Source organism: Bos taurus, chromosome 22 (genome assembly GCF_002263795.3).
Source record: "Bos taurus isolate L1 Dominette 01449 registration number 42190680 breed Hereford chromosome 22, ARS-UCD2.0, whole genome shotgun sequence".
Taxonomy (NCBI): domain Eukaryota; kingdom Metazoa; phylum Chordata; class Mammalia; order Artiodactyla; family Bovidae; genus Bos; species Bos taurus.
In genome coordinates this window covers 57,534,557-57,562,169 of record NC_037349.1, presented here as the reverse complement: position 1 = coordinate 57,562,169, position 27,613 = coordinate 57,534,557, and the positions used below count along the sequence as shown (strand labels likewise).

At 53.6% G+C, this 27,613-nt stretch overlaps 1 protein-coding gene across 7 annotated transcripts in view; it reads left to right on the top strand.

Moving 5' to 3' along the window:
* C22H3orf20 (chromosome 22 C3orf20 homolog) overlaps positions 1–17,597 on the top strand; it is a 58,098-nt gene extending 40,501 nt beyond the window's left edge. For 6 of the 7 annotated variants that reach the window (XM_059880133.1, XM_024983316.2, XM_059880134.1 and 3 more), the window contains 7 exons: positions 409–532; positions 1,800–2,052; positions 6,584–6,887; positions 8,910–9,017; positions 10,005–10,147; positions 16,600–16,734; positions 17,359–17,597. In XM_059880133.1, the coding sequence (XP_059736116.1) occupies positions 409–532; positions 1,800–2,052; positions 6,584–6,887; positions 8,910–9,017; positions 10,005–10,147; positions 16,600–16,734; positions 17,359–17,455 (1,164 nt within the window). In that variant the 3' untranslated portion in view covers positions 17,456–17,597. The remainder of the gene's footprint in view (positions 1–408; positions 533–1,799; positions 2,053–6,583; positions 6,888–8,909; positions 9,018–10,004; positions 10,148–16,599; positions 16,735–17,358) is intronic. The other variant, XM_059880135.1, reaches the window with a different exon arrangement.
* Positions 17,598–27,613: the final 10,016 nt, after the last annotated feature.

Below are 27,613 nucleotides of genomic sequence, written 5' to 3'. Positions count from 1 at the left end.
TACAACAAGCATAAACTGAGCACCTCCTGTGTGATTGGCTCCCAGATACAAGGGAGACCAAGAGCCGATGCTTGTCCTCCAGGAGGTTGGAGTCTGGTTGGGGAGACAGGCTTCCACGCAGCTGATCACAAAGGGCTACCTAACCTCTGACTTCAGACCGCATAGAGACCACAGTGGGGGTCCAAGGCAAGGAACAGTTCTGCCCAGAGCAACCAGCGTCCCTGGGGGTAGGGGACATTTGAGGCAGATTGAGTCAGCGTGCAGGAATTCACTGGGCCGAGGGGACAAGGTGGGTCCCCTGCAGGGACAGCACATCCTCTGTGCCAGGGCCATGCCTGTGGTCACTGGGCTGGGCAGACGGCTCCCAGTGGGGCTGCTGCTGATGCCCTTCCCTCGGCCTCTCCCTAGATAACCCGCAGAATCAGCATCATGGACGAAAAGATATCTAAGATGAGCCGGGCCCTGGCAGAGATCAAGAGGCGGTTTCAGAAGACAGTGTCCCAGTTCATGAACTCCATCCTGCTGGCGGCAGGTAGGGAGGCAGAAACGGGGGTGCAGTCCTGTCTCAGGCTTCCCAGATCCTCGGCCACCTTCAGGTCACCTCCAAGGACAGCTTTTCACCACCCCAGGGAGATGGCGCGGCAGGATTCCCCACTGGTGATGGAATGACGAGGCTCAGAGTGGGGAAGGAGCTTCCTCAGGGCCGTTCAGCTGATAATGGCGGCCTTTGCCAGCCTCAGCTTCTGAGAGCTCTCTGTGTGTCTTTATGTCTCCACATGATTGCTTTTTTCCTGGGTCTCTCTTGGTCTTTCTGTTGCTCTCTCTCTCCTCATACCCACCTATACAGGGTTCACTTTTTGGCTCCATCTCCCATATCGTCCATCATCCACTTGCACCCCCTATTCTTCTCCTTGTTGAAGGTCTTGGTAGAAGAGAGAAAAGCAGCCAAGTCATCAGGCTGACCCTGTCATGCCCGCAGAGTCTCCAGGGCCAGCGTGGGTGGCCTCGAGACCCCTCCCATATCTGGGCTATCCTCCTCACTGCTCATGGGCCGGGGTACGGAGAAACATTGATTGTCCCACCCCATGCCACCCCCTGGCTGGGCACACAAGGGCAGTGGTGCCCCCCACGGCCTCCCTGGGGAGTTGCTTCTTGTCCCTAAATACTCAGTTCAGCTACGTGCTGCCTCTGGAAAGCCTTCCCATACCTTCTAGCAGACCACACACTCCTCTGGGCTCCCACAGCACTTTGTCCATGCTCTAAGTATAAGTCTTCCCTCCTAGCATTATGAATATTTCTTTGTTTTCCCATCCCTGTCCCCAACTCCTGCTTGGAGTTCCCAGAGGCAGGGAACCCTGTGGGGGATCATCTTTATGCCCAGTGCCCGACATTGAGGAAATGTTTGGTAAGTGAATGAAGAAATGAGAGGTCTCTGGCCAGTGTAGTAGAGAAAGCAAAAGAAAAAGTAAGTACAGCAAAGAACAGAGTTGGAGGCACCAGGAACAGTGGGGACGCGTTGGGCACCCAGCCTCTACACTGAGTGCTATAAGAACACAAAGCTGAACGAAACAGGCCCACAGGGCAGGAGGGATCAGACCTGGGTTCTTGACAGAGGGCCAGAATTGAGATTGATGTGTTCTTCCATTCGGCCATCTCTGACTGGCCCACCACTCGCACTGGGGTGGGAGCACTGGGCCAGACAACAGTAGTGGGGGCAGTCCTGCATCAGACTCTAGGCAGTGCAGGCTCAGAGAGGGCACGGTGGCCAGGGGAGCAACCCCAGGGTCTTCTGTCCACAGGCCTGTTCACCATCAAATATCCAGTAAAGGAAGAGGCAGAAGTCAATCGGACCAGACTGAAGTCCGGGCTCTTCCCCGAGCGCAGCACCAAGCTGAGTCTGTACTCAGGAGATATGCTATTATTACGGTCGCAGTCAGCCCGACCCGAGTCCTTGATTGAAGTAGCTTCAAAGGAAGAGCCTGAGTCGGCTCCTGTGAGCCCCACGCGGAAGAAGCCCAGCAAGTTCCACACCAAGGCCATGGCTCCACGCAGGTGGGCTTCATGTGTCAGATGCTAAGATGGGTAGGAGACTCACAACGGTGGACAAAAACGGAGAAAAGATAGAAGAGAGACATGTGAACAGCTAAAATATTTTACATGGGGATAAAGCCTGGGAAGAAAGTAGAAAGGGTTAGAGCATAGGCTGGCAAACTACAGCCAGGGCTGAAATCTGGCCCCCACTGCCTGCTTTGTTTATGGGCTAGCTAAGAGTCATGTTTATGTTTTTAAATGCTTAGGAGGAAAAACAAGAGTTTTTTTGTGACACGTGAAATGATAGGAAATTCCAACCTCAGGACCCATAAGTAAGGTTTTATTGGGACATACCCATGCCCACTCCTTCATCTGTGGTCTGTAACAGCTTTCCTGCGAGGACAAAAATGGTGCGTCACTGTGAATGAGACCACTGGCGCTGAAAAGACCAGGATTTTTACCATCTGGTAAAAGGCCAGCCCACCCCAAGCATGGAGAGTGACTGGGAAGGGGGGTGGTATGTGTTCCCCTAGGTAGACGGTCGGGGAAGCAGTTCTGAAGAGATATGTTAATAGAGGCCTGAAGGATTAGAAACGAAGAAGGATGGGAAGGAACGTGAGGCAGAGGACGAAACAGGCACAGGGACCTCGAGACAAGAACGAGTCTGGTGTGTGTGAGGGAAAGTGAGGAGGCCAGGGCGGGGCATCGTGAGGAAGGTGGGAGAGGGGTGCAGAGTGAGCACAGAAAGGCAGGCAGGAGCCGGGCCAGGCGCACCCGTGAGCCTCAGAGGAAGCCGTTGTGCAGCTGTAAGGCAGGAAGTGACACCATCTGATTCATGAGGTTTCAAGAAAACTTAGAAAAATGCATAGGATCAAGGTATCTCTTATATGCTTTAAAGATTTTTATAAAATACAGAAAAATGAAAAAAAAAAAATCCTAAGTGTATAGCTCAGTGTGTATCTGTAAGTGAGCATACCCCATCGGCCCCAAGAAGTAGTAGAATTTCCCTTTCATAGCTTTGTGTTTATTTTTTAACTTATTTCAATAGAACCATTCAGTATGTATCCTTTGGGGTCTGGCCTCTTTTGCTCAATGTTATACTGTGAGATTTATCCATGTTGTTCTGTGTGGCAAAATTCTGCCTCTTTTCATTGCTATGTAATAATCTATTGTAGGATTACACTAAAAATTTTGCACATCCTAATGTTGACAAATATTTAGGTTGGTTACCGTTTGGGTAATGACAAACCATGCTGGTGTTTGCATATGTCCTTCTTTCTAGTTGGGATGTTCCTGGATGTGAAATGGCTGTCATAGAGTATGTGTATGTCTGCTAGATCCTGTAGGTCCACAGAGACTGTTCATTTTATTTTATGAGGATCTGTTTTCATTCCAGTCCCAAAGAGGGGCAATGCCAAAGAATGTTCAAACTATCGTACAGTTGCTCTCATTTCACATGCTAACAAGATTATGCTCAAAATCCTTCAAGCTAGGCTTCTGCAGTATGTGAACTGAGAAATTCCAGATGTACAAGCTGGGTTTAGAAAAGGCAGAGGAACCAGAGATCAAATTACCAGCATTTGTTGAATCATAAAGAAATCAAGAGAATTCCAGGACAACATCTACTTCTGCTTCATTGACTATTGCTAAAGCCTTTGTGTGGATCACTGCAAACTACAGAAAATTCTTTAAGAGTTGGGAATACCAGACCACCTTGCCTGTCTCCTGAGAAACCTCTATGTGGGTCAAGAAGCAGCAGTTAGAAACAGACATGAACAACTGAGTGGTTCCAAATTGGGAAAGGAGTGCAACAAGCTGTATGTTGTCACCTTGCTTATGTAACTTCTATGCGCAGTACATCGTGTGAAATGCTATGCTGGATAAATCACAAGCTTGAATTAAGATTGCTGGGAAAAAAATATCAACAGCCTCAGTTATGTAGATGATAGCACTCCAATGGCAGAAAGTGAGGGGAACTATAGAGCCTCTTAATGAGGGTGAAAGAGGAGAGTGAAGAAGTTGGCTTAAAACTCAACATTCAAAAAACTAAGATCATGGCATCCGGTCCCATCACTTCATGGCAAATAGATGGGGAAACAGTGGAAACATGACAGATTTTATTTCCTTGGGCTCCAAAATCACTGCAGATGGTGACTGCAGCCATGAAAGTAAAAGACGCTCGCTCCTTGGAAGAAAAGCTACGACCAGCCTAGACAGCATATTAGAAAGCAGCACATTACGTAGCTGACAAAGGTCCATCTAGTCAAAGCTATGGTTTTTCCAGTCGTCATGTACAGATGTGAGTGTTGAGCCATAAAGAAGACTGAGTGCCAAAGAACTGACTTTTTTGAGTTATGGTGCTGGAGAAGACTTTTGAGAGTCTCTTGGACTGCCATGAGATCAGAATAGTCAATCCTAAGGGAAGTCAACCCAGAATATTCATTGGAAGGACTGATATTGAAGCTGAAGCTTCAGTGCTTTGGCCACCTGATACAAAAGGCCAAGTCGTTGGAAAAGACCCTGACGCTGGGAAGGATTGAAGGCCAGAGGAGAAGGGGTGACAGAGGACGAGATGGTTGGATGGCATCACCGACTCGATGGACATGAGTGTGAGCACACTCTGGGAGATAGTGAAGGACTTGGGAACCTGGTGTGCTGGTAGAACCTGCAACCTGGTAGTCCACGGGGTCCCAAAGAGTCAGACACAGCTTAGCCACTGAACAGCAACAACTGAACCTTCACTATTATCCTGCTGAGTAGAACTCTCCAAACTCATGGATTCATGTAATCTTTGTTCTGTTGGGATGGAGAAATAAAACAACCAAAATAGGCAAAATGTATATCATTTTGGATTGTGAGCAGTGCTAAGGAAAATAGGCGAGGACAGGGGACGTTTGTTGGTGGTGGAAGGATGCAGTTCCTAACAAGACGGTCAGAGAAAGTGTCACTGAGAAGGTGACATTTGCACAGAGGCATGAAGAAGGTGAGAAAGTGGGTGTCTCGGGGTAGAGCCAAGCAGGCAGCAGGAATGGCAGGAGCAAAGGCCCTGAGGTTGGAGGGTGAGACGAGGCCACAGCGCCTGGTGCAGCGAGCAAGGGGGCGAGAAAGGAGCCGGATCAAGCACAGGCTTGGAGGGCCTCGCAGGGACTTTGGCTCTTATCCTGTGCAGATGGGAGCTGGAAGAGAGTAGTGACATGGTGTGACTTGACTCTTAAAAATGTTTTTAAAGTGTAATAGATTAATGGGCTTCCCTGGTGGCTCAGTGGTTAAGAATCCACCTGCCAATGCAGGAGATGAGGGTTCAATCTCTGGGTCAAGAAGATCCCCTGGAGGAAGAAGTGGCAACCCACTCCAGTGTTCTTTCCTGGGAAATCCGCACAGAGGAATCTGGCGGGCTATAGTCCATGCAGTCACAAAGAGTCAGATACGACCTAGTGAGTAAACACAGCAACAGCATAGTTGATTAATAACATTTCAGGCATACAACAAAGTACACACACACCTTTTCAGGTTATTTTCCTTAAATGATATTACAGAATTACGGGTTAGTACAAGATAGGAGTGGAGTTCCCTGTGCTGTAGGTCCTTGTTGCTTATCTTCTGTACGTACATGCGTGTGCAGTCGCTCTTTGTAACCCCATGAACTGTAACCCACCAGGCTGCACTGTGCATGGAGTTGTCCAGGCAAGAATACTGGAGTGGGTTGCCATTTCCTCCTCCAGGGGATCCTCCCAGCCCAAGGATTGAACCCATGAATCTGCATTGACAGGCAGATTCTTTACTACTGGGCCACCTGGGGAGCCCCATTTTATGTACAGTAGTGTGTATATGTTCATCCCAAGCTCCTAATTTATCCCTCAACACTCTTTTCCCCTTTGATAATCATAAGTTGTCCATGTCTGGGTGTGACTTGGTTAAGAAGTGAAGTAAAAGTCACTCAGTCATGAACAACTCTTTGCGACCCCATGTAATAGAGTCCATGGAATTGTCCAGGCCAGAATACTGGAGTGGGTAGCCTTTCCCTTTTCCAGGGGATCTTCCCAACCCAGGGATGGAACCCAGGTCTCCCACACTGCAGGTGGATTCTTTACCAGCTGAGCCACCTGGTTATAACAGGATAATTGAGAGACCCATTAGGAGGCACTTGCAGGCAGCCAGGCAAGAGCAGTTGAGGGTTTCGGTGTGTTCCTAGAAGTGTGGGCAGGGAAAGTGGTTGGATCCTCGATTTGTTTTGAAAGTAGAGTGGACAAGCTTGCTGATAGACTGGATGGGACATGAGATGTGTGAGAAAGAAGGGTGTTCAGGATGATTCTGTTGGATGGATGGATTCCCTTGTGAATACCGCTTTGCACCAGAGGAAACTGAGGCACAGAGAGGTTAGGGGGGCCCCTTGAAGGCAGAGCGGCACACTGGTGGCGGAGGCCAGGCTAGAACTGCCTGGATCTGGACTCCAGCTCCGCGGCCACCTGGACTTGTCCACCTGGGTCTGGGACTGGGCTGCTGGAGCCTGCGCCCCGCCCACTGAGTGCCACCTGCTTGTTCTTCCTGGCAGAGGGAAGGCCAGAGAGGTTCGCAGCCCCACCAGGTGGGCGGCCTCACTCTCCGACTGCCCCCTGGTGCTGCGGAAGCTCATTAGCAAAGAGGACATCCGGGCCGGCTGCAGGTGCTTGGTGCGGGCGCCCCTGGTGTCCGACGTGGAGCTGGAGCGCTTCCTGTCAGCGCCCCGAGACCCCAGTCAGGTGCTGGTGTTCGGGGTCGTGTCGGGCCAGAACCCCACCAGCTCGGGGCAACTCCAGTGGCTGCTGGACATGCTCTACAGCCACCGGCAGCAGGGCCGCGCCTCTCCCTGCATCCAGGTGAGTCCTGTGCAGGCCCAGGAGGCGGGTGGAGGGGAGACCCCCAGGGCTGGGATGGGCTGGGCCTCTGATTGAGCGCCTGGGGGCCCTGTTCCATCGCCTTTCCCCTGGGCCTTCGCACACGCTCTTCCTACTCTCTCCCACTCATGCTGCTGTCCCCGAGGAACGTCACCACTCTAGGTGGGGGCCTATTCTGACCTTGAGACCCATCAGGGTGCTGCTGTTTTCTTCCAGACCACAAGCTGCACATGGTGGTCATGCACTAGACAGAGTATTTAGAGGAGCTGCACTCACCATGGAACCCTCAGGGCTCTGGAGTGTTCATGGCCGAGCACCCCAGTGTGGGTCCTGTGCCCAGGGGGGCACTCATGGCAGCCCCGGCGAGGGCCGTGAGAAGACAGGGCCAGTAGGATCCCAGAACAGGGCTGCCCGCCTCAGGGTCAGCTCACGGCTCCCAGGAAGAGAGGCTTTTGCTGGTGGGTGAGTGTTCCCAGCGGAGGCAGCAGCCTGTGTGAAAGTGGGTGGGGAGTGGCTGCTCCAGGTTCCAGCTCACTGTGCTTGAAGTCCTAGGGGTCGGTCAGTCAGGGGTGCGTGGAATCCACCCCGTCTCCTTGCTGCAGAGTTGTTCCCAAGTCTTAGCCGTTCCCGGCAGGGTTGGCACGCTCCACGCGGTGACCCCGTCCGCAGACCACGGGGCGCGGAGGGCCCAGGTGTGAGCACGTGTGAGCACGAGAGCCCCGTGTCCTGCTGACTGCCTGCAGAGCCTCGGGGCCCTGGGCCTTCTCAGACCCATTGCTTGGCCCTCTCTTCCTCCAGCTGCAACCCTGAGTGCTAAGTTTCCACGTATGCCCTGGGGATGCCCCCTCCAGCCTTCTTCCCCTGGGTGCCACCTCCCTGAGCCCTGAGTGTCCCCCCTCGGGTCTGCACGCCAGCCAGGGCCCGGGGCTTGGCAGTGGAACCTTTCTGATCAGAGGCCAGAAGACTTCCTATGGGGCTCATACATCAAAGCCACATGTATTTTCTGGAGCCAATTCCAGTTTCGTTAGATTCCATGAGCATTATTACTGAGTACCTGCTCTGCATCTGCCCGTGTATGGATATCATCCCTGGCCATGTGGGAGGTTAGCGTTGACTTTAGTTTATCTCAGGGCTATTCATTGTTCACGAATAATCGTCTGGAAGTACGGAAAGGCGCGGTGGCCCAGTGTGGGCAGTGTGAATGGCACAGGTCTGGCCTGAGGTGATTGAAGCAGTGCAGGAGCGGGATTTGAGGACAGAGGACAGGCCCGGGGGTGGTGGATCTCACAGTGACTCTGGTTCCACCGTTCTGGGGTCTTCGGTTAAGGCAGAAATGTTCCCTGATGTTCCTCTGCTCTGATAGCTAGAACCCTGGGTGCAGTTTCACATTTTAAACTGAAAGGGCAGACAGGATAGCTAGGGGCACCTGGAACAAAAGACAGATAAAATCAGAAGACATCACATTACACAGCAGTCATATCAGTGGATCTGTAGCATCCAAGGAGGAGCGGAGAGAGACCAGCTTTACTCTGGACTGACCAGGCTGTACCCAGAAGTATAAGTTCAGTTCAGGTTCTGGCTGGATTGGGTGACCAGGGGTGTTCAGAGGGGCAGCCAGCCGGCGTAGACAGAGCGGGGAGGAGTCCTGGAAAGGGGGACCCCCAGGAACAGGACTCACCTGCAGATCTCTGCAGGGCTCCTCCCAGGTAAAGGGGAGAAACAAATCCTGCAGAACCCAGGAGGCTGGCTCGTGGAGGTCACGTGGTGTGAGCAGTCGTCTTTGCGATGATCTTCACCAGTAGAGGGCCCTGAATGGACCTGAGACATCCTCTGGGGATGGTCAAGGGACGGTCACAGCAGGGGCTGAAGGGCCCTTGGGCAGGAGTTAGAGGGGCTGTGGTGCAGGGCTCGGGGCTCGGAGGAGCCTGACCTGGCAGAGAACGTGAGAATCCCAGCGCGTCTCCTTGGCATGGGGGTGACAGGCACTGCTTTCTCTCTCGGCAGTGCCGGCACGACCCCTACCGCCTGCTGTGCTATGACCTGGACAGCCCGCTGCAGAGGGACCCGCCCCTGCTGGTGAAGAAGTACGCTGTGATGCAGGGCATGATTCTGGTGAGCCAGGGCCCAGGGCGACCCGCTGCCGCCACCCTGGCCTCTGCAGCTGCTACCCTCACAGAATTGCAGGCATAGGGGCCAGGCCAAGGCCCAGAGAGCAGCACAGACCGAGAGGCCCCCAGCACATTGAGCTGGGGCTGCAGCCTGGACCCTCGTCCCCCGAACCCAGCCTCCCACCCCAGGCTGGCCCCACGCGTCCCCATCCCAGGAGGCTGAAGGGGCAGAGGATGCTTCACCCAAAGATTTTGGAAAATGCAGTTTAGAAAAAGAATCACTCTATCATCTCCTCCAGATGGCCTCATTGTTCTCACTGGGTACCTGCCGGCACTGGCGCTGTGGGGAGCCCTGGGCCACACCCCGCTCTCATTTTGGTATCTGGCCTGCCCAAGAATGTTCTGACTTTGAGATCCTGCTTTTTAATTATGATTTTTACCTGCAGCGTGAGACTGTCTCTGTTTCTCTACTTGTGCTCCTTCTGTGGAATGTTGGTTGTTTCCTTGTTGGTTTGGGCCGCAACCAACAGCTACCCTTGCACAGAAACCTCAGACAGGCCTCTCTCGCTGAGACTGATAGACAGAGGGTAGGGGTTCAGAGAGCAGCAGGAGAAACTACGTTTCCTGCCCTCGGGGGCCCCCGTATGCCAGGACCAGACGATCAGCGATACGGGATAAGTGGCTTGGAGGCAGAGCGGGTCAGGGGCCTCTGAGAAGAAAGACACTTTCTCGCCCCAGGGCTCTGGGAAGGGGCATTTTAGCCGGTCCAGCCTGCAGGGAGCAAAGGCTGGGACGGTGAGGCCGCCCTCTGACCCAGAGGTCTGGCTAGGGAACAGGCTCGGCCATACTCACTGGGGCACCTGGGCGAGAGCACACCCTTCCCTGGAGCACCAAAGGGAGGCTGGGATCCGGGAACAGGCTCTGAGAGCAGCGGCCCGTCCTGAGACTTGGTGCTGAGGGCAGCCTGCGCTGTGTCCTTGTGTGTCAACAGATGTTCGCTGGGGGAAAGCTACTTTTTGGGGGCTGTGTTTTGAATGGCTATGGCTTCAGCAGGCAGAATCTGCTGAAACAGATCTTCCAGGCTCGACAGGACTGCAAGATGGGCTACTTCCTGCCTGAGAACTACAAATTCAGGTAAAACATGAAGCGGGTGGGGTGAGGGTTAGGCGCAGGGCAGGGTGGCTGGAAGGGAGGGGCTGGTGCTGTGGGAGGTGCCTGGGCTCCCCTTGGTGCGGGAGAAACAAAGGTAGGTGTCTCGGTGGCAAAAGCATATCGCCTGGTCCAGGGACAAGCCTGGGGTTTATGACGCTGCTGACCATGGTATTGGGAGTCTGCACGGATTCTTGAGTACTTGGGCAGCACCTGCCTAAGAAAAATTGCCTGCCCGCCATCACGGGCCTGCCTGTGGCTGCGCCCCCACCGCGCTGAGTCCGGCAGCCCGCTCTTCCTACTAGGCCCTCAGTTTTCTAGGAGTCCTGACACCAGTGTCTCGCCAGGGCGCTGAGTTTGGGCTTTGTCAGAATGTCTGCCTGACCCTAAAGAGGTCTGGGGAGAAATCCACTCCTGGAGGGATGTGGAGGTCAGGCCATGACCCCAGAATCCTGGAATGCTTAGTGGGGAAGGCAGGAGCTGGAGGAGCCTGTGGAAGGGCAGACGCTGACGTTGTGGAGAGGAAAGTTGTGGCTGAAACTCAAAGTGGGGAGCTTGGAGGTCCTTGGAGACGAGCTCATCAGCAATTCCGGGGGAAGGGAAGATGGAGGCAGTGGGGCTGCGAGTTCTAAATAAAAATACGCTGAGACAGAAGGAGGAGGGGAGACACGGCCGGAGGGGCCAAACAGAAGATGAGCCAAGGCCATGGGCGGAGGCACTTTCAGAATAGCTCAGAAGAAGGCCGGCCCTCCACTGAGGGGTGTTGGAGCTGCCAAAGACTGTTACACAAGGGATAGCCGTCCTCAAAAGGATGAGCTACAGGGAAAACCCTGCGTATGCCTAAGATAAAAGGGGCGGGACAGGCAGGAGAAAGACCACCTCTCTGTGCGATCTGGGCCAAGCGCTTAGGCTCTAACAGCCTCCGCTTGTGTGTCTGTCAAGTGGGAAGGTGAGGGGAAGCACGCTGCACCCCGTCCTGGGCGACGGCGGCCAGACGCTCCCCAGCATTTCCTGAGAGGCTGCTAGCCACAGTGCCCGGTGCTGCTGTTCGTGCCAGAAGGAGCGCCCGGTCCCTACTTTGCTGCGATCAAGGGTTCTGAAGGGAGTCGATGCTGTGGGGAAAGAAGTCATACAGGTGTGCGCTCACGTGTGCGTACTCACCACACCCGCACTCCCACCCGACCCCCCGCAACATGCACACAGTCCAGGTTCTTACAGCTGGAAAGGGGCAGATTCCTGAAAATATTATAAACCAGTAGGACGCCTCCAAATTCTCAAAAGGCCTATAACGTTGACAGTTTTAAAGCACTCGGGGGAAAAGGGAATGGCATCTCTACCAGAAGATGTTGCCATAACAACAGTTCCTACTGTCTGTATCTGTGAAACAGATCACCCCAGCTTAGCTGTGTGAAGCCAGAGAACCGTTGGTTACTGTGTCTGACGGGCTCAGCCCGGCTGTGTGAAGCCAGAGAACCGTTGGTTACTGTCTCTGACGGGCTCAGCCCGGCTGTGTGAAGCCAGAGAACCGTTGGTTACTGTTTCTGACGGGGCTCAGCCCGGCTGTGTGCAGCCAGAGAATCGTTGGTTACTGCCTCTGACTGGGCTCAGCCCGGCTGTGTGAAGCCAGAGAACCGTTGGTTACTGCCTCTGACTGGGCTCAGCCCGGTGGTTCTTGCCTGGGCTCTCTCACGTCTTGCAGTCAGACCTTGGCTGGGGGTGGGTCCTCTCAGAGGCTGACTGTGGCAAACAGCATAAGAGTGGGGGTGCCCAGGGCATGGTCAGTGAGGGGGTGCTACAGGGCTCCCGGGAAGGCCCCAGACTCCTACAGCCCTGGGGGCGGGGCCGCCTGAGGCCGGCCCTTCCGTGAGGCCCAGGCAGTGGGTGGGAAGTGGCTGCAGGTCTCAGCGTGTGTGAAGCCATCGGAGGGCTGGGAGCCCTGCCCCACAAGCCCTGGACCCCCGCTTTCTTGTCTTCACATCCTCTTCTCAGGGCCCAGCACAAAGGAGGCCCTTGGGAAATGTCTGTTGAATGAAGACCGAGGGCTGATCTTGTCCCAGGGCGTCAGAGGCCGGATCAGAGCAAGAAGAGGCTGGCAAACAGGGTGTCTGCTGATCACCGGCCACCTCTGCATGCCTCCAGTGATGGGAGAACCCTCTCTCCAGAGGCCACCCCTTTGCAGCCTGAAAGTCAGGCCACTTGGTCAATTTCTAATCAGCTGCTGCTTGCCCAGCCTTGCGCTTGGCCCTAGGGATTTAGAGGTGGACAAGACCTGGGTCTGCACTACCGTTGCTCATCCACAGGGCCGGAAACTGACGTGAAAGGGAGTGAAGGGCACTAAGCATTGGAGAAACCACCCAATCGATGGATGAGTGGATGAAGAAAGCGTGGTCTGTCCACACAGTGGAGTATTATTCAGCCTTAAAAAGGAGGGAAATTCTGACACCTGCTGCAACATGCATGAACCGGGACGCTTATTTCTTTGTGAAATAAGCCAGACACACCACAAGTACTGCACGACTGCACTTACGTGAGGCCCCTACAGCAGTCAGGGCCGTAGAGACAGAGCAGAGTGGTGATTGCCAGGGCCTGGGGATGGGGAGGTTGGTTTAACGGGGACAGGTTCAACTTTGCAGGATGAAAAAGTTGAAGAGATCTGTTGCCCAACAGTGTGAACATACGTCATGCTGTATACATCATACTATTGAACTGTACACTGAACAGCTGCTAAGGTGATAAATTTTGTGTTACACACTTTTAACAGTTTTAGAAGAGGGGAACGGAGATGCTCTGTGGGTACTTGCTGCAGCAGGGAGGAAAGGGGCTGTTTTCCTCCGCTCATGGGCTCCTGGGGGTGAGGGCTGGTTTGGTCTCAAAGCATCCCCCGCCCCTGCTTTCCTCTCCAGTAGCTCCAGGTCCCGTTCTCCCTCCAGCCACCGGATCATCCCCTCCCTGCCCCACCAACCGGCCCAACAGCCCGCACTCCCAGGGTGAGCCTGCCTTCCCTCAAGGTCTCCAGGTGCTCTGTGCTGTGGCTCCTTCCTCCCACACAGACCCACCCAGGAAGGAGCCTCCCCGAGCCCTTCAGCACACAGCCAGCCAGGCTGAGTGGAGGCAGGGGAGGAGCAGCACGCTCCAGGCATGGCCCCAGCCGTCGTCTCTGACCCCCAGGACAGGGCCACCTATGCAAGGCCCAGTAAAGGCTCCTGACCCGGTACCAGAGCCACAGCTGGGAGCCAGGGCCAGCCTGGAGACAAGAGACATCAAGCAGATAGCCTCCGTCCCTGGCAGCCTTGTATTCAGCATGCGTCCACGCTGGCCCAGCCCTCTCCTCACCCCCTTGGCTTCTCTCTGACACACTGCGGCTCTGGGGCAGGGTTCAGGCAGTGGCAAAAGGGCTCGGCATGCGAGGGGGCCCCTGATGGGAGGCACAGAGGGCCCCCCGCCGCGGGAGGGCTCAGCAGGCTGGCACGGTCACGAGAGCCTGGGGCCGGGGGACAGCAGCTGGGTCAGAAGGACAGCTGGGAGGACGCAGGGTGGCGTCCTGGGGAGGCAGCGCCTCGTGAGTCTGAGCTGCTGCCACCTGGGTGTTTGGCGGCTGCTCTTCCCGCCGCCCTCATGGGGCTCGGGCAGGCCTCCTTGTGGCCATGGCAGGCTATGCTGCTGGCAGGCCCTGCAATGGGTGCCCGTGGACAGAGGCACACTGGGCTGCAGAGAGGACCAGGGCAAGGTGGTGACACGACCCGGGGCAGGAAGGACCCCACTCCCCCAGGAGAGAGCAGTGAGATCTTCCTGGAAGTACCTAGAGACTCCAGGTGCTCACCCCTGCCCCCGGGGTAGGGGTGATGGAGGCTGGGCCACCAGATTCCCAGACTGTGGGTGCAGCTGGCAGCCAGGGGTGGGGGTGGTCTGAGCAGTAGGGTAGCCCAGGCAGCTTTGAGGGGCAAGGCCACAGGGGGTGGAGCCTTTGATAGGCCCCAGGCACTAAGGCCTCCCCAAGGTGGGCTCCGTGGCTGGGGGCTGTGGAGGGCTCTGGTGGGGCGCCTCCCCATTAGGGTTACCCCCACTCTTGTTGTGAATCCTCTGCTGGTCACCCCTCACCCAGGGTCCTTCCTGCTCTTCCTGACTCTGCCTCTCCACTTGGTGGTGCTTTGAGTTCCTAAGATGACGAGCCACAACCCATCCGGGGCACAGGGGCAGGTTGGGTGGGGGCGAGGGGACCCCGCCATGTGTCCAGCACAGGAAGTCTCAGGAGACACACCCACTGGGCTCTGCTTTCCTGCCATCTCTGTCTGTGGTGGTTTAGTTGCTAAGCATGTCTGACTCTTTGCAACCCCATAGACTGTAGCCCGCCAGGCTCCTCTGTCCATGGGATTCTCCAGGCAAGAATACTGGAGTGGGTTGCCATTTGCTTCTTCAGGGGGTCTTCCTGACCCAGGGATTGAACCTGGGTCTCCTGCATCACAGGCAGATTCTTTACTGCCTGAGCCACCAGGGAAGCCCTGCTGCCACCTGGATTCAGAGGGCGTGGGCCCAGGGAGGCAGGTTGGCCCACACTCAGGGCCACAGACACAGATCCACCCGCCGCTGTTGTGGTTGCTGCCACCTGGGCCTGCCCACAGGGCCTGGCAAGGGCGGTGGGGAGAGGACAGTGAAGCTGTGGCTCCGGCCTAGCAGCTGGGCGATGTGTCCAGGAGGTGAGCCCCCTACAGAGGCCTGGCAGGCGAGGAGCCCCTCCTGCAGCCCCTCCATTGGCGTAGGGAACAGAGAAGGCAGGCAAATGCCAGGAGAGGCGGGGCCGGGCGGCACCCCGCACACAGCATCAGACAGCCACCTGCCCGCTACCAGTAGGGAGAAGACCCCGTTCTCCCAGGACCGTCTCGGAGCAGGGAGTCAAGAGAACGAGAAGCTCTAAGAGGTGATGTGCTCTGCGATGACATCATGCTTTGTAAACTGTCGTGTGCCCAGTAAGCCCAGGGGCACTGTGCAGACTGAGGTGAAATCTGAAAGATCGAGTCCTTTGTCAGGTGTCGCCTGCCCCACCAGCCACAGGGGCCATGAACACTGACGTGGCCCGTGGACTCCAGAGTGTCCTGTAACTCCATGTGCCCTCGACCCAAACACAAAGACAGCCTTGAGCTGGGAGCTAGGAATGTGCTTCACAAACTGTAAGGTACCCGGCACCCTGTGAAGCTCTCCGTCGACCACAAGACACTCGTAAATGCCAGAACCCCTTCTCAGCTGACCAGCTCTCTGAACAGTGCGTTTCAAACAGAGCACAGTGCCGTAAGCGCCCATGGAATACTCGCCAGGCTCTGTAAACTGTAGTGTTTCGTATAAACTGAAGCAGAGGCTTTGTAAACTGTGAAGTGCCACCATCCATGAGGGGAAGCGCTTCCCGGCTGTGCCACTTGACGCATGGCTACATCGGAAGAGGCGGAGGAGCCCCAGTGGAAGGAGCGGCAGCTGGCGTGGGCCGGGCCCAGTATCGCGAGCCTCTCCTCCTCAGCTGCACCCCCAGGCTCGGTCCACGGAGGGCACCGTGAAGGGTGGGGCCCAGTGCCAGGGAGAAGCCCTGAAGCTGCCAGGAGGGAGGGCCCCTCCATTCACGCCATCCGCCCTGGGCCCAGGGGAGCCCACCAGGGAGCCGCCTCTGGAGGCCGGGCTCTCCGAGGAGAGGGTGCATCGTCCGTGACGGCTGCAGAGCCTTGAGGTGCCCTGAGGGGTGAGCATTGCAAAGGCCTGAGCAGGTGCTGTCCGGAATCTCAGGAGGCTGGAGGCCAGAGGCCAGAGGCCAGACGGAGGCGTGGGCGCTGCGCTCCCTCCTCAGGGGCCAGGGACGGGTCTGTTCATGCCCCCCTCCCGCTCCTGGGGGCTCCCAGGCCGGGCAGCACGGCTATCTTCATGAGGCGTCCCCCAGGCATGTCTGTGTCCACACTCCCCCCTTTGTGAGGACCCCAGGTAGATGAGAGGTCACGCTGCTCTGGTGTGACTCCATCTCTACTCCTCATTTCCAAATGAAGTCACGTTCTAGGGGTCCCAGCAGTTAGGACTCCAGCCTGAGGATCAGGGGGGACACAGTCAACCCTTAACCCGGTACATGGGGACCAACTTGCTGGGCCTCTGTGCCTCTCTCTGCTTGCCCTGCAGAGCCCCCTTGGCCGACTTTTCCAGTGGTCAGTGTTGGGTGTACCGATGTGGCAGACATAGGGTTAAGGACAGGTCCAGCTGTAAACAGAAGCCAGGGAAATATATCCAGGGAGTCTCGGGTCCCAGGGGGGGTCCTCCTTCCATCCACCTCGGGAGAAGCTCCAGTGCCCTTTTCTCTTGGAACCGGAACCTTGACGGGTTGGCGCCGAGCCAGGGCAGCTGGCCCAGGCCCCCTCTACACCGGCTGTGCCTCCACTGAGCGCTACCTCCCCTCCCTGCCTCCCCTGCAGCATTTTAGCCTCCGTCCCGGGCCTGGAAGACCCCACCTCATCCAAGAAAGCGGTCTCGGGGGACGTCCAAGGAAGCCTCTCCTCGTTGGCCTTGGGGGACAAGTTGGAGGAGCCCTCCACCGAAGCCGAGAGGAAGTAGGTGGCCACCCCGGCCGGGGGGCTTAGGGACCCTCCTGTGGTCGGCAGAATGGGTGTGGCTCACGGAAGGGCTCCCGGCTCCACCACAGGCTGCAGAGGCCACGTGGAGCCAAGGGCCTCGGGCAGGTCACTGCCCCCTCGGGCGTGGGTCCTCCAGGAGTCCCCGACACCTGGCCCTTTTTATCAGCACAATGTCCAGCTGGCCCTGGAGGCAGCTCCCTGGTGCTTCCGGCAGTGGTCTGGGTGGTGGAGATGGAGGCCTTTGGTAGACTTTTCGGCGAAGCCCCACGGCCCAGGCCCGTTGCTCTGAGACTGCCTGCTGCCTCCTGGCAAGAAACGTCCTAGGCCTTCAAGATCCAACGCGCTGGCCGTGGTAACGGTGAAGCAAATCATGTTCTGCATGAAAACCACTTATTTCTCATGAAGACAGAAAAGCCAAACTGAGCATCCAGGAAGGTCACAAGTGTCACCAGGACCCCCGATCGGAGCAACACCCAGGGGTCCAGCTGCGAGGCGGCGGGGCCCGCCCTCCCCGGTTCAGGCCAGAGAGGCCTGGGTGCTGGCAGACCAGCCCTCTCCACCCGTTGCCCAGTGCCTGCTTCTCTCTGCTTTGGTTTCTAGAATCATCCAGGCTGATTTGGATCTGCGTGCTCTCAACAAAGCCTGGAAGAGCAATAAGAAGACAGCCACCTGGAAGAAGCAGGCCTCCAAGAAATAATGCCACCCCCGTGGCCACCTGGAGCGTGGCCCAGATGCAGCCCCTCCCATGCCCCTCCCGGGCTCCCCCACCCCCCGCCCTGCCTCTCCAGCTTCCCACCCCTTCTTTGAACTCAGCTTAATAAACGAGCATGCCGCCAGCATCCGGGTGCAGCCATGGGATGCGCTGGCTCCTACGAAGCCGGAGGCCCTGACAGCCCTTTCCAGTGCAAGGCCTTAGAGGTACGGTGCCTCCCACCCAGAGCCTCCTCTGTGGCCAGTGCAGTCAGCCCAGGAGCCTCCCAGGGAAGCGAAGGTCTCCAAGGGGCTGAGCCGATGACACGTGAACCCTGGGGAGGTCTCAGGTGGGACTAAGCTTTGCTTAGTGTGGGGCTGAGTGGCCTTTGCTGGGTGGGGAAGGGCCCAGGTTCTGGCCCAGGTGGAAAACAGGGTGAGAGGAAGAAGAGGGAGCAGAGAGAGAGAGAGAAAGCCAGGCGGGTGGGAGAAGAGACAGAGGAAGGGACAGAGCGCCCCGAGAAGGGAGAGTGGGGCAGGGGTGTGTGTGGAGGAACAAGGGAGGAGGCGGGCTGAGGGGCAGGGAGGTGGGAGGAGAGGGGCCTGGGGGGAGGTGACAGGGCAGGGACGGGGCGCACCCTGGGGCCTCTGGTGGTGCAGGGACAGCCAGAGCCCCATGGCCTCCACGTGTGGGCGTCCCGTGAGCCCAGCCCCGGTACCCTTTTATGGATTGGCTGCCCCTCCCCTGAGCGCAGAGATGGCAGCCCCCTCTGCGGTTCCAGTTCCTTCTTGGTGGTCCCTGAGTGGGGCCAATGTCACATCAGCTGTGGGTCCACTTGTCACAGGCTCTCAAGAGCCACTCCCCAGCAGGGCGAGGACTCCAGAGGCTCTGCCTTGTTCTGCAAGCCCAGAAGAGACCTCAAGCCCTGGTCCGTGACGAGTTCTACATGTAGCTCCTTATGCTCCCTCTGTGAATAGATGCTATTTACGTTCGATTCTTTGACATTTAATTTTTATCCTTTGTATCATTCAAAGGCTTTTTTCGAATTATATATTTGTTCCCCTAAAAATGGATTTGAAATGATTTTCTGTGTTCCGTGTTCTGCCTGCATCCTCGGACCTTAAGGGCCTGGTAGTTGTCAGGGGTCCCTGGCACCTTGCCGCTCCCCGCTCCTCCCCTCCTGATCACAAGGACATGGGAGGACTGGCAGGCACGGGGAAGCGCCGTCAAGCCCTGTCCCGGCACAGAGGACCCTCTAGCCTCTCAGGCAGGACTCTGGTGGAGATTTAGTGGAGAGGTCAGCTCACCACGTAAGTTCCACCGCAGATCCGCCCTCGGGGCCTGCACGCTCAGCTGTGCGCTTCAGGGCTGCGTGAACAGGAGACACACACCCGTCTGTAAAGGGTGGCCCTGGACCCCATGCAGGGTGCTGGCCACGCTGAAATCGGGCCAAAAGTGAGCTGGCGTGAGCAGGGGTGCCTTCCACTGGTGGAATGGGTAACTTGCCTCTGGTAACTCTACTAGGAAGAGGTATGGAGACAGGAATTGAGTGCAGAAAGTTAGAACCTTCTTTGAATTTAACCTGTTAATAAGGTTAATAAGGGGATTGCCCAGACAGTCAAAGAATTGTCCAGTGCTACGCAATCCAGCCGTCTCCTGGGGAGGAGGCAGGAAAGGGGAAGCCCCCTTTCTCCACAGAAACAGCAGGGGAGGGGGCTATGGCATCATGCCCACAGCAGTGCCGTCCACAAACCAGCCGTGGTGGGAAAGTGTGTCTATCTGAGGAAGTTGTAGCTCTCGTGTGACTAGAATAGAAGGCATTTTCTTTAGGCTTCCTCAGAGAGTCCAGCTGAACGTGAGCTCATAATCCAAACTCTAAAAATGCCAGCCACCAAACCAGCCAAGACTCTGGACGCTGGAAGTGTCGGGCAATATAAAGTGAATACATGTCAACGTTTAAATAAACAGAAAGATCTGAAAATGTATGCAAGGACCAAGATATTATGTAACAGAAAGAGATGGGGGCTTCCAGCACCTGCGGTCCAGTGGTTAAGAACCCACCTTGCAGTGCAAGGGGTACAGGTTGGATCCCTGCTCTGGGAAGATCCCACGTGGCTTGGAGCAGCTCAGCCTGTGCACAACTGCTGCGCCAGAGCTGCAGAGCCCGATCTGCTCGAGCAAAGCCACCACAATGAGAAGCCTGCGCGCTGCAGCAAAGAATAGCCCCTGCTTGCCACAGCTAAAGAAAGCCCGTGTGCAGCAGCAAAGACCCAGCACAGCCAAAAGATAAAGATAAAAAAGAGAGAGATGGACTGATTACTGCCTCCAGACACGTTGGAGTAACTGATACTGGAGAGGTCCTCCTGGCACAACCAACCAGGACAAGAGGAAGTCACTTCTACAGTGTCCCTGCCCCCCACCCGTCATCCCAGCTTTCTGCCAAAGATGCTTTCTGGATCATGGTCCAGGGAAGGAGAATTCAGGCACATGCGCCAGTACTGCCGAACTGAGGAGACAGATGAGAGTTTGGGCAGACAGCAGGGACTGAAATTTGGGTGCAGACTTATCAAAGGGAGCTAGCTATGCAGAGAGGGCTCTAGGAGCCTGCATAGAGGTTTCCTTGAATCTGTACAGAATGCTAAACTGCACACGCTGAGGGCGTGGCTTCATGAATCCAGGTAAAGAACTCCAGGATGGGGAACACATGTACACCCATGGCTGATTCATGTCAGTGTATGGCAAAAAGCACTACAATATTGTAAAATAATTAGCCTCCAATTAAAATAAATAAATTAAAAACCAAACAAAAAAGAAATTCCAGGGTGCTGTGAACAGACCATTGAGAGATACTCAAGTTCTAACCAATCAGAAGACCTGGAGACCCCAGGAAAGCCAGGCAGTCGGAATGGGAATAAATTAGTCTTAGAAACGACCCTTGTTGAAACTATAGGGACAGAAAAAATAGATCAGTGGTTGGAAGGGGATGACAACAAAAGACAGGAGGGAATTCTGGAAGGGGGCACTGATGGAATTACTTTATGTCTCGATAATGGCAGAGGTTCCCTGATTGTATGTGTTTGTCAGAACTCATGGAAGTGTATACTTAAATCGGTGAATTTTTTTTTTTTACTATATATAAATTGCACCTTAATTTTAGAATTATAAGAAAACAAGCCTTGAAAGGATCAAGGTTCACATGGATGAACCTCAAAATCATTACGCGAAACCCAAAAAGCCACATATTGTATGGAACCACATACATTAAATATACACAGTAGACAAATCACTGGAGACAGAAAGCAGATTAGTGGTTGCCAGGGACCAGGGGATTTAGCATGAAGATTGACTGCTTGAAAAGTATGGGCTTCTTTTGGGGGTGATGGACATGTTCTGGAATTAGTGGTGTGCTCGCCTAACATTGAATGTACTGAAAGCCACTGGACTGTACGCTGTAAAGTGGTAAGAATGTGAATTTTACTTCAATTTTTTAAAAAACAGGAAAAATTAAAGGCAAATAAATAGAAATATATAATTGTGTATTAGAAGACTCGGTATTTTTAAAATTTAATTTTATTGAAGTATAGTTGATTTACAATATTAATTTCCAGTGTACAGTACAGTGATTCAGTATTTTTACAGATTATACTCCATTAAAAGTTATTGAAAGATAATGCCTATAATTCCGTGTGCTATACAATATATCCTTATTTCCTACCTACTTCATATGTAGCAGTTTGTGTCTCCTGCTCTGGTTCCTCTCATTTGCCCCTCCCCTTTCCCTCTCCCCTTTGGTAGGCTGCCAGCCTGTTTCCTGTGTGAGGCTGTTCCCCGCCCCCCTCACACATTCATTTGTGTTTTCTAGATTTCACATATAAACGATACACAGTGTTTATCACTGTCTGACTTATTTCACCAAGCATAATATTCTCTGGGCCCATCTGCATTGTTGCCAGTGGCAGAATTCTATTCTTTTTTATGGCTGAGTAATATCGGAGTGCGTGTGTGACGTCTGTATCCATCCATGAGCGCTTGGATTGCCTCCATGTCTTGACTGTTGTAAACAGTGCTGCTGTGAGCGTTGGGGTGCATGTCTCTTTTCAAATTAGTGTTTTCATTTTTTCCAGACATAGACCCAGGAGTGGAATTGCTGAATCATATGGGATTTCTATTTTTAGTGTTTTAAGGGTCCACCATACTGTTTCACATAGTCACAGCCCAAATTTACAGCCCCACCTACAGCGTACTAAGGTTCCCTTTTTCCGTATCCTCTCCAGCGTTTGTTGTTTGTAGACTTTTTGATGCTAGCACTTCTGACAGGCGTGAGGTGATATCACATTGTGGCTTTGACTTGCATGTCTCTGTTAGCAATACTGAGAATCTTTTTATGTGCTTGGTGTCTGTATTCTTTGGGAGAAGGTCCATTCAAATCTTCTGCCCATTTAAAAAAATATTTTATTTTATTTTATTTTATATTGTGTTGTAAGAGCTGTTTGTGTATTTTGGATATTTACTCCTTGTTGGTCACATAACTTCTCCCATTCCATAGGTGGTCTTTTGTTTTATCGATGGTTCCCTTTGCAGTGCAAAAGCTTTTAAGTTTAGTTAGGTCCATTTATTATATTTGTTCTTATTTCTTTCACCTTAGGAAATGGACCCCCAAAATATTGCTGTAGTTTATGTCAGAGTATTTTGCTTATGTTCTCTTCTAGGAGTTTTATGGTTTCAGTCTTCCATTCAGGACTTTAATCCATTTTGAATTTATTTTTGTATACTGTTTGAGAAAATGTTCTCATCTTCTTACTTTACACGGAGCTGCCCAGCACCACTTTTTGAAGAGATTGTCTTTTCCCCGTTGTGTGTTCTCGCCTGCTTTGTTGTAGAAGAACTGACCGCAGGTGCGCAGCTTTATTTCTAGGCTCTCTGTTCTGTATCACTGACCTATTTGTCTGTTTTTGTGCCAGAGCCATGCTGTTTTGATTACTGTAGCTTTGTGGTCTGGGAGTGGATACCTCCAGCTTTGTTCTTTTTCATCAAGATTGCTTTGGCAATTCAGGGTCTTTTGTGGTTCCATATGAATTTTAGGATTATTTGTTCTAGTTCTGTGAGAAATGTCATGAGTATTCTAATGGGACTGCATTAAATCTGTATATTGCTTTAGGTGGTATGTCCATTTTAATAGTAATTCTTCCAATCCAAGAGCACAGGATATCTTTTCATTTCTTTGTATCATCTTCAGTTTTTTTATAGTTTTTAGAGTATAGATCTTTCACCTCCTTGTTTAAGTTTATTCCTAGGTATTTTATTTTTTTCCATGTGATTTTAAATGAACTTGCTTTTTTAACTTTCTTTTTCTGAAAAAAAAAAGAAAAAATCTTTTTCTGATAACTCATTATTAGAATATATTAAAAAGCAACGTATTTATGTATATTGATCTTGTATCCCACAACTTCACTGAATTCACTTGTCAGATTGCTGTGGCTAGGACTCCCAATGCTGTGTTAAATAGAAGTGGTGAGAGCGGGCATCCTTGTCTTTTCCTGAGTTTACAGGAAAGGCTTTCAGCTTTTTACCATTGAGTATGATGTCAGCCTGTTGTTGCTGTTGTTGTTCAGTCATTCAGTCGTGTCTGATTCTTTGCAACCCCGTGTACTACAAAACGCCGGGCTTCCCTGTCCTTCACCATCTCCCAGAGTTTGCTCAAACTCATGTCCATTGAGTTGATGATGCCATCTCAACCTTTGCTGCCCACTTCTCCTCCTGCCCTCAGTCTTTCCCAGGATCAGGGTCTTTTCCAGTGACTTGGCTCTTTGCATCAGGTGGCCAAAGTATTGGAGCTTCCGCTTCAGCATCAGTGCTTCCAGTTAACTTTCAGAGTCAATTTCCTTTAAGATTGACTGGTTGGATCTCCTTGCAGTCCAAGGGACTCTCAAGAGTCTTCTCCAACACCACAGTTTGAACGCATCAATTCTTAGGCACTCAGCCTTGTTATGCTCCAACTCTCACGTCTGTACACGACTACTGGAAAAACCACAGCTTTGACTAGACGGACCTTTGTCGACAAAGTGATGTCTCTGCTTTTTAATATTCTGTTTAGGTTGGTCATAGCTTTTCTTCCAAGGATCAAGTGTCTTTTAATTTCATGTCTGTAGTCACCGTCTGCAATGATTTTGGAGCCCAGGAAAATAAAATCTGTCACTGTTTCCACTTTTACCCCATCTGTTTATCATGAAGTGATGGGACTGGATGCCATGATCTTAATTTTCTGAATGTTGAGCTTTAAGCCAGCTTTCTCACTCTCCTCTTTCACCCTCATCAAGAGGCTCTTCAGTTCCTCTTCAGTTTCTGCCTTTAGGGTGGTGTGTGTCATCTGCATATCTGAAGTTGTTGAGGTTTCTCCCAGCAATCTTGATTCCAGCTTGTGAGTCATCCAGCCCAGCATTTTGCATGGTGTACTCTGCATGTAAGTTAAATAAGCTATTGCTATTGCTAAGTCACTTCAGTTGTGTCCGACTCTGTGCAACCCCATAGACAGCAGCCCACCAGGCTTCCCCGTCCCTGGGATTCTCCAGGCAAGAACACTGGAGTGGGTTGCCGTTTCCTTCTCCAATGCATGAAAGTGAAAAGGGAAAGTGAAGTCGCTCAGTGGTGTCCGAGTCTTCGAGACCCCATGGACTGCAGCCTTCCAGGCTCCTCCGTCCATGGGATTTTCCAGGCAAAAGTACTGGAGTGGGATGCCAGTGCCTTCTCCGTTAAATAAGCTAGGTGACGGTATATTGCCTTGATGCACGCCTTTCCCTATTTTGTCCAGTCGCTTGTTCTGTGTCTGGTTCTAACTTCTGCTCTGTGAAGTTAGGAGCAAGCTGAGTATACTACTGTCAAAACCTCAGTGCGCTCGGTGCTCAGCCCTCAGTCATGTCCGACTCTTTGTGACCCTGTGGACTGCAGCCCACCAGGGTCCTCTGTCCCTGGGATTTCTCAGGCAAGCATTCTGGAGTGGGTGCCGTTTCCTCCTCCAGGGGATCTTCCTGACCCAGGCGGGGATGGAACTCGAGTCTCCTGCACTGGTGGGTGGGTTCTTTACCCCTGAGACACCAGGGAAGCCACTGTCAAGAGCGCTGTATTAGAAATTCTCAACACTCTGTGGAGAGAGAGAGGAGTAAGAGTGTCCTAGGCAGTTCGGGCTGCTCTTACAGAATACCGCAGGGTGTGTGGCTTAAACAACGTACGTGTTTCGCCATCTGGGGCCTGTACCTCCAAGGTCAGGGTGCTGCATGCACGTCAGGTTCTTGGTGAGGCTCCTCTCCCTGGGCCTGGCTGTCCCTGGTGTGTGCGTGCAGAGAGGCATCGCTGGTCTCCTTTTTCACGGGCCCCAGTCTCCTGATGGGGCTCCGCCCCCATGACCCCACCCGAGACCTGTGCTATGTGCTCTGCAAAGTCGCTCAGTCGTGTCCGACGCTCTGTGACCCCGTGGACTGTCTCCCGCCAGGCTCCTCCGTCCATGGGATTCTCCAGGCAAGCCTACTGGAGTGGGTTGCCATTCCCTTCTCCAGGGGATCTTCCTGACCCAGGGATCGAACCTGCATCTCTTGCATCTCCTGCATTGGCAGGCGGGTTCTTTTCCACTCGGGCCACCTGGGAAGGCCCATCTAAACCTGGTTGCCTCTAAAAGGCCCATCTCCAAGTACCACCACATTGTAGGTTAGGGCTCCATTATATAAACTTTGAGGAGAAGCACCGATGTCCATAGCAAAGAGTTACACGGGTGTGAAAGGAAATCACGAAATGATCACTGTTTGCAGGTGATTCGCTCATCTGCGTAGAACAGCCAACCAAGAATCGAGAGACAAATAACAGACCTAGTATGGCTTCACCGAGGTGCCGGACACAAGAACAGTACGTGGAGTCAGCTGTCTCGCAGTGAGCAGCAGTGGCCCAGGCTGCCTGAGCAGCAATGCAGGGGTCATAAAGCGCAGCCGGGCGGGTGAGACCCGGCTTGAGATGCACAGCACAGCAGCATAGTGCCAGGAGCTCAGAGAGGCAGGAGGCAGAGCGGGAGCTCGCCCGAGAGGGTGTGGTTGGCTCGGGGGAGCCCTCTGAGGTCCCTGACATCCCTCCCTGGGAACCCGAAAGTGTCTCCCCCTCCAGAAAACAAAACCGTGCGCTCCTCCCATCCAAGCCTTTGGACCATGGGCAAGCGATTTTGTCTCTGGGCCTCCACTTTCCCCTCTGTAAAGTGGGGACGATCCCAGTTGCAGCCTTCCAGGGCTGTGGATGGATTCCATGTGATAATGCGGAGGAAAGGCTCAGCTCATGCTCAGTGCATGTGGCTGAGAATAACTATTAATAAGTAATTGAAGACCCCCCCCACCACCCCCACCCCAGTGCTAAGCTCTGCTGCAGGGCCCGCCTGCCGGCTGCCTCTCAGCCTCCAGCTCCATCAAGGGTTAATGAGCTTGGCTGGCTGCTGGAAGCAGGACTGAAGCTCCAGCCCAGCATCGCTCCCTATCTGTGAGCCATCTCCTCCCGCCCCCAGCTCAGCCTGCGGAAATGAAAGCCCCTCTAGACGAGGCTCCTCTGCAGGCTGCATCACAATGACTTTCCCCACCGGGGAGATAGGGGTGGACCCTCTGCTGTTTCCTCAGTTCTGGGGCTTCAGGGACAGGGGAGCTGCCCAGAGCTGTCAGCTCACATGTGGGAGAGAAATGGGGTCTTTCTGTTCCTGGCCCTGTGGGGCTGGAGGAAAGTGAAATAGGGGAGGGGGTGCTGGTGGGCTGGGGAGGACCGCGCTTGGAGTCTCAGAGAGCAGCACATCCTGCCGGGGACCTGCAGGCGACAACCCACGAGTGAGCTGTGAAATCCGTTTACTGGGTTGTGATCCGCATTTTTAAAAAGAGCTGGGGTAGGAAACAGGGAGCATGGTGGCCAGTGAGGCCGCAGCTTTGTTTCTGTCGCCTCGAGTGTAGTGGCCAGAAGCCCAGGCCCGTGACGGCGAATGCGTCGCGCCACCCTCCCGCCTCGGTTTCCCTGTCTGTCCCATGCCTCCGTCGTCGTGAGAAGCGCAGGAGGAGCTCTGGCGCGCTCAGGAGCCGTGCAGCCACCATGGCTGGGGCTCTTTGTCCTCACTGTGTAAAACCTTTCTTCCCTGGGAGATGAGTCACAAAAAGTTGAAAGCCACTGTATTTGAGGACTGGGGACAGGACCTGTCTACAGTGAGAATTTGGGGTGCAGGCTTGAGCAGGGCTGCTGCTCGTAGCAAAGAGCAGAGAGGGTTTCTTGGGGAAAAGGAAAAGCCAGAGTTCCCAGAGGCAGGTCCGTGTGTCCACAGCGCTCCACAGACCCATCAGAAGTCCCCACCGTTTGGTCTTCGAATTAATGGTCTTCAAGTAATTTCCTTTGGTCCTCAAGTTAATGGACGCTTCTTTCAGACTCTGCACTAGGAGCTGTCCTCATGTGCCCCCCCTCAGGCGTGACTTTAGAGCCAGAAGGAAGGGACTCTGTTTCTAATTTTTTTCTTTTTTTAAAGATAAGCTTTATTTTTTAGAGCAGTTTTAGGTTCACAGCAAAACCGAGCAGAAAGTACAGACAGTTCCCATTTACTCCCGACTCCCTCCCAGTCCCCGCCACACACACAGGCACAGCCTTCCTCCCCATTAACATTGCACCCCCCCAACCCCATGACCCCCACACCCCAGAGTGGTGTGTTTGTTACAACTGGTGAACCTACGCTGCCACATCTGTATCACGCAAGCCAGCAGTTCACACTAGGGTTCACTCTCGATGTGCATTCTGTGGCTTTGGACAAAGATGTAATGATGCCGAATCCCCCATTACAGTATCACAGAGTGGTTTCACAGAGCACCCTCTGTGCTCCTTGCCCTCGATCCTAATATCCAGGGTTTTTTCTTTTTCAGAGTGTCATGTAGTTGGAATCATACAGTTTGTAACATTTTCAGATTGGCTTCTTTCACTTAATTATATGCATTTAAGGTTTCTCCCTGTCATTTCATAGCTTGGTAGCTCATTTCTTTTTGTTGTAAGTCCTGTCCGACTCTTTGCGACCCCATGGACTGCAGCACGCCAGGCTTCCCTGTCCATCACCTTCTCCCAGAGTTGACTCAGACTGATTGAGTCCATTGAGTCAGCGATGCCATCCAACCATCTCAT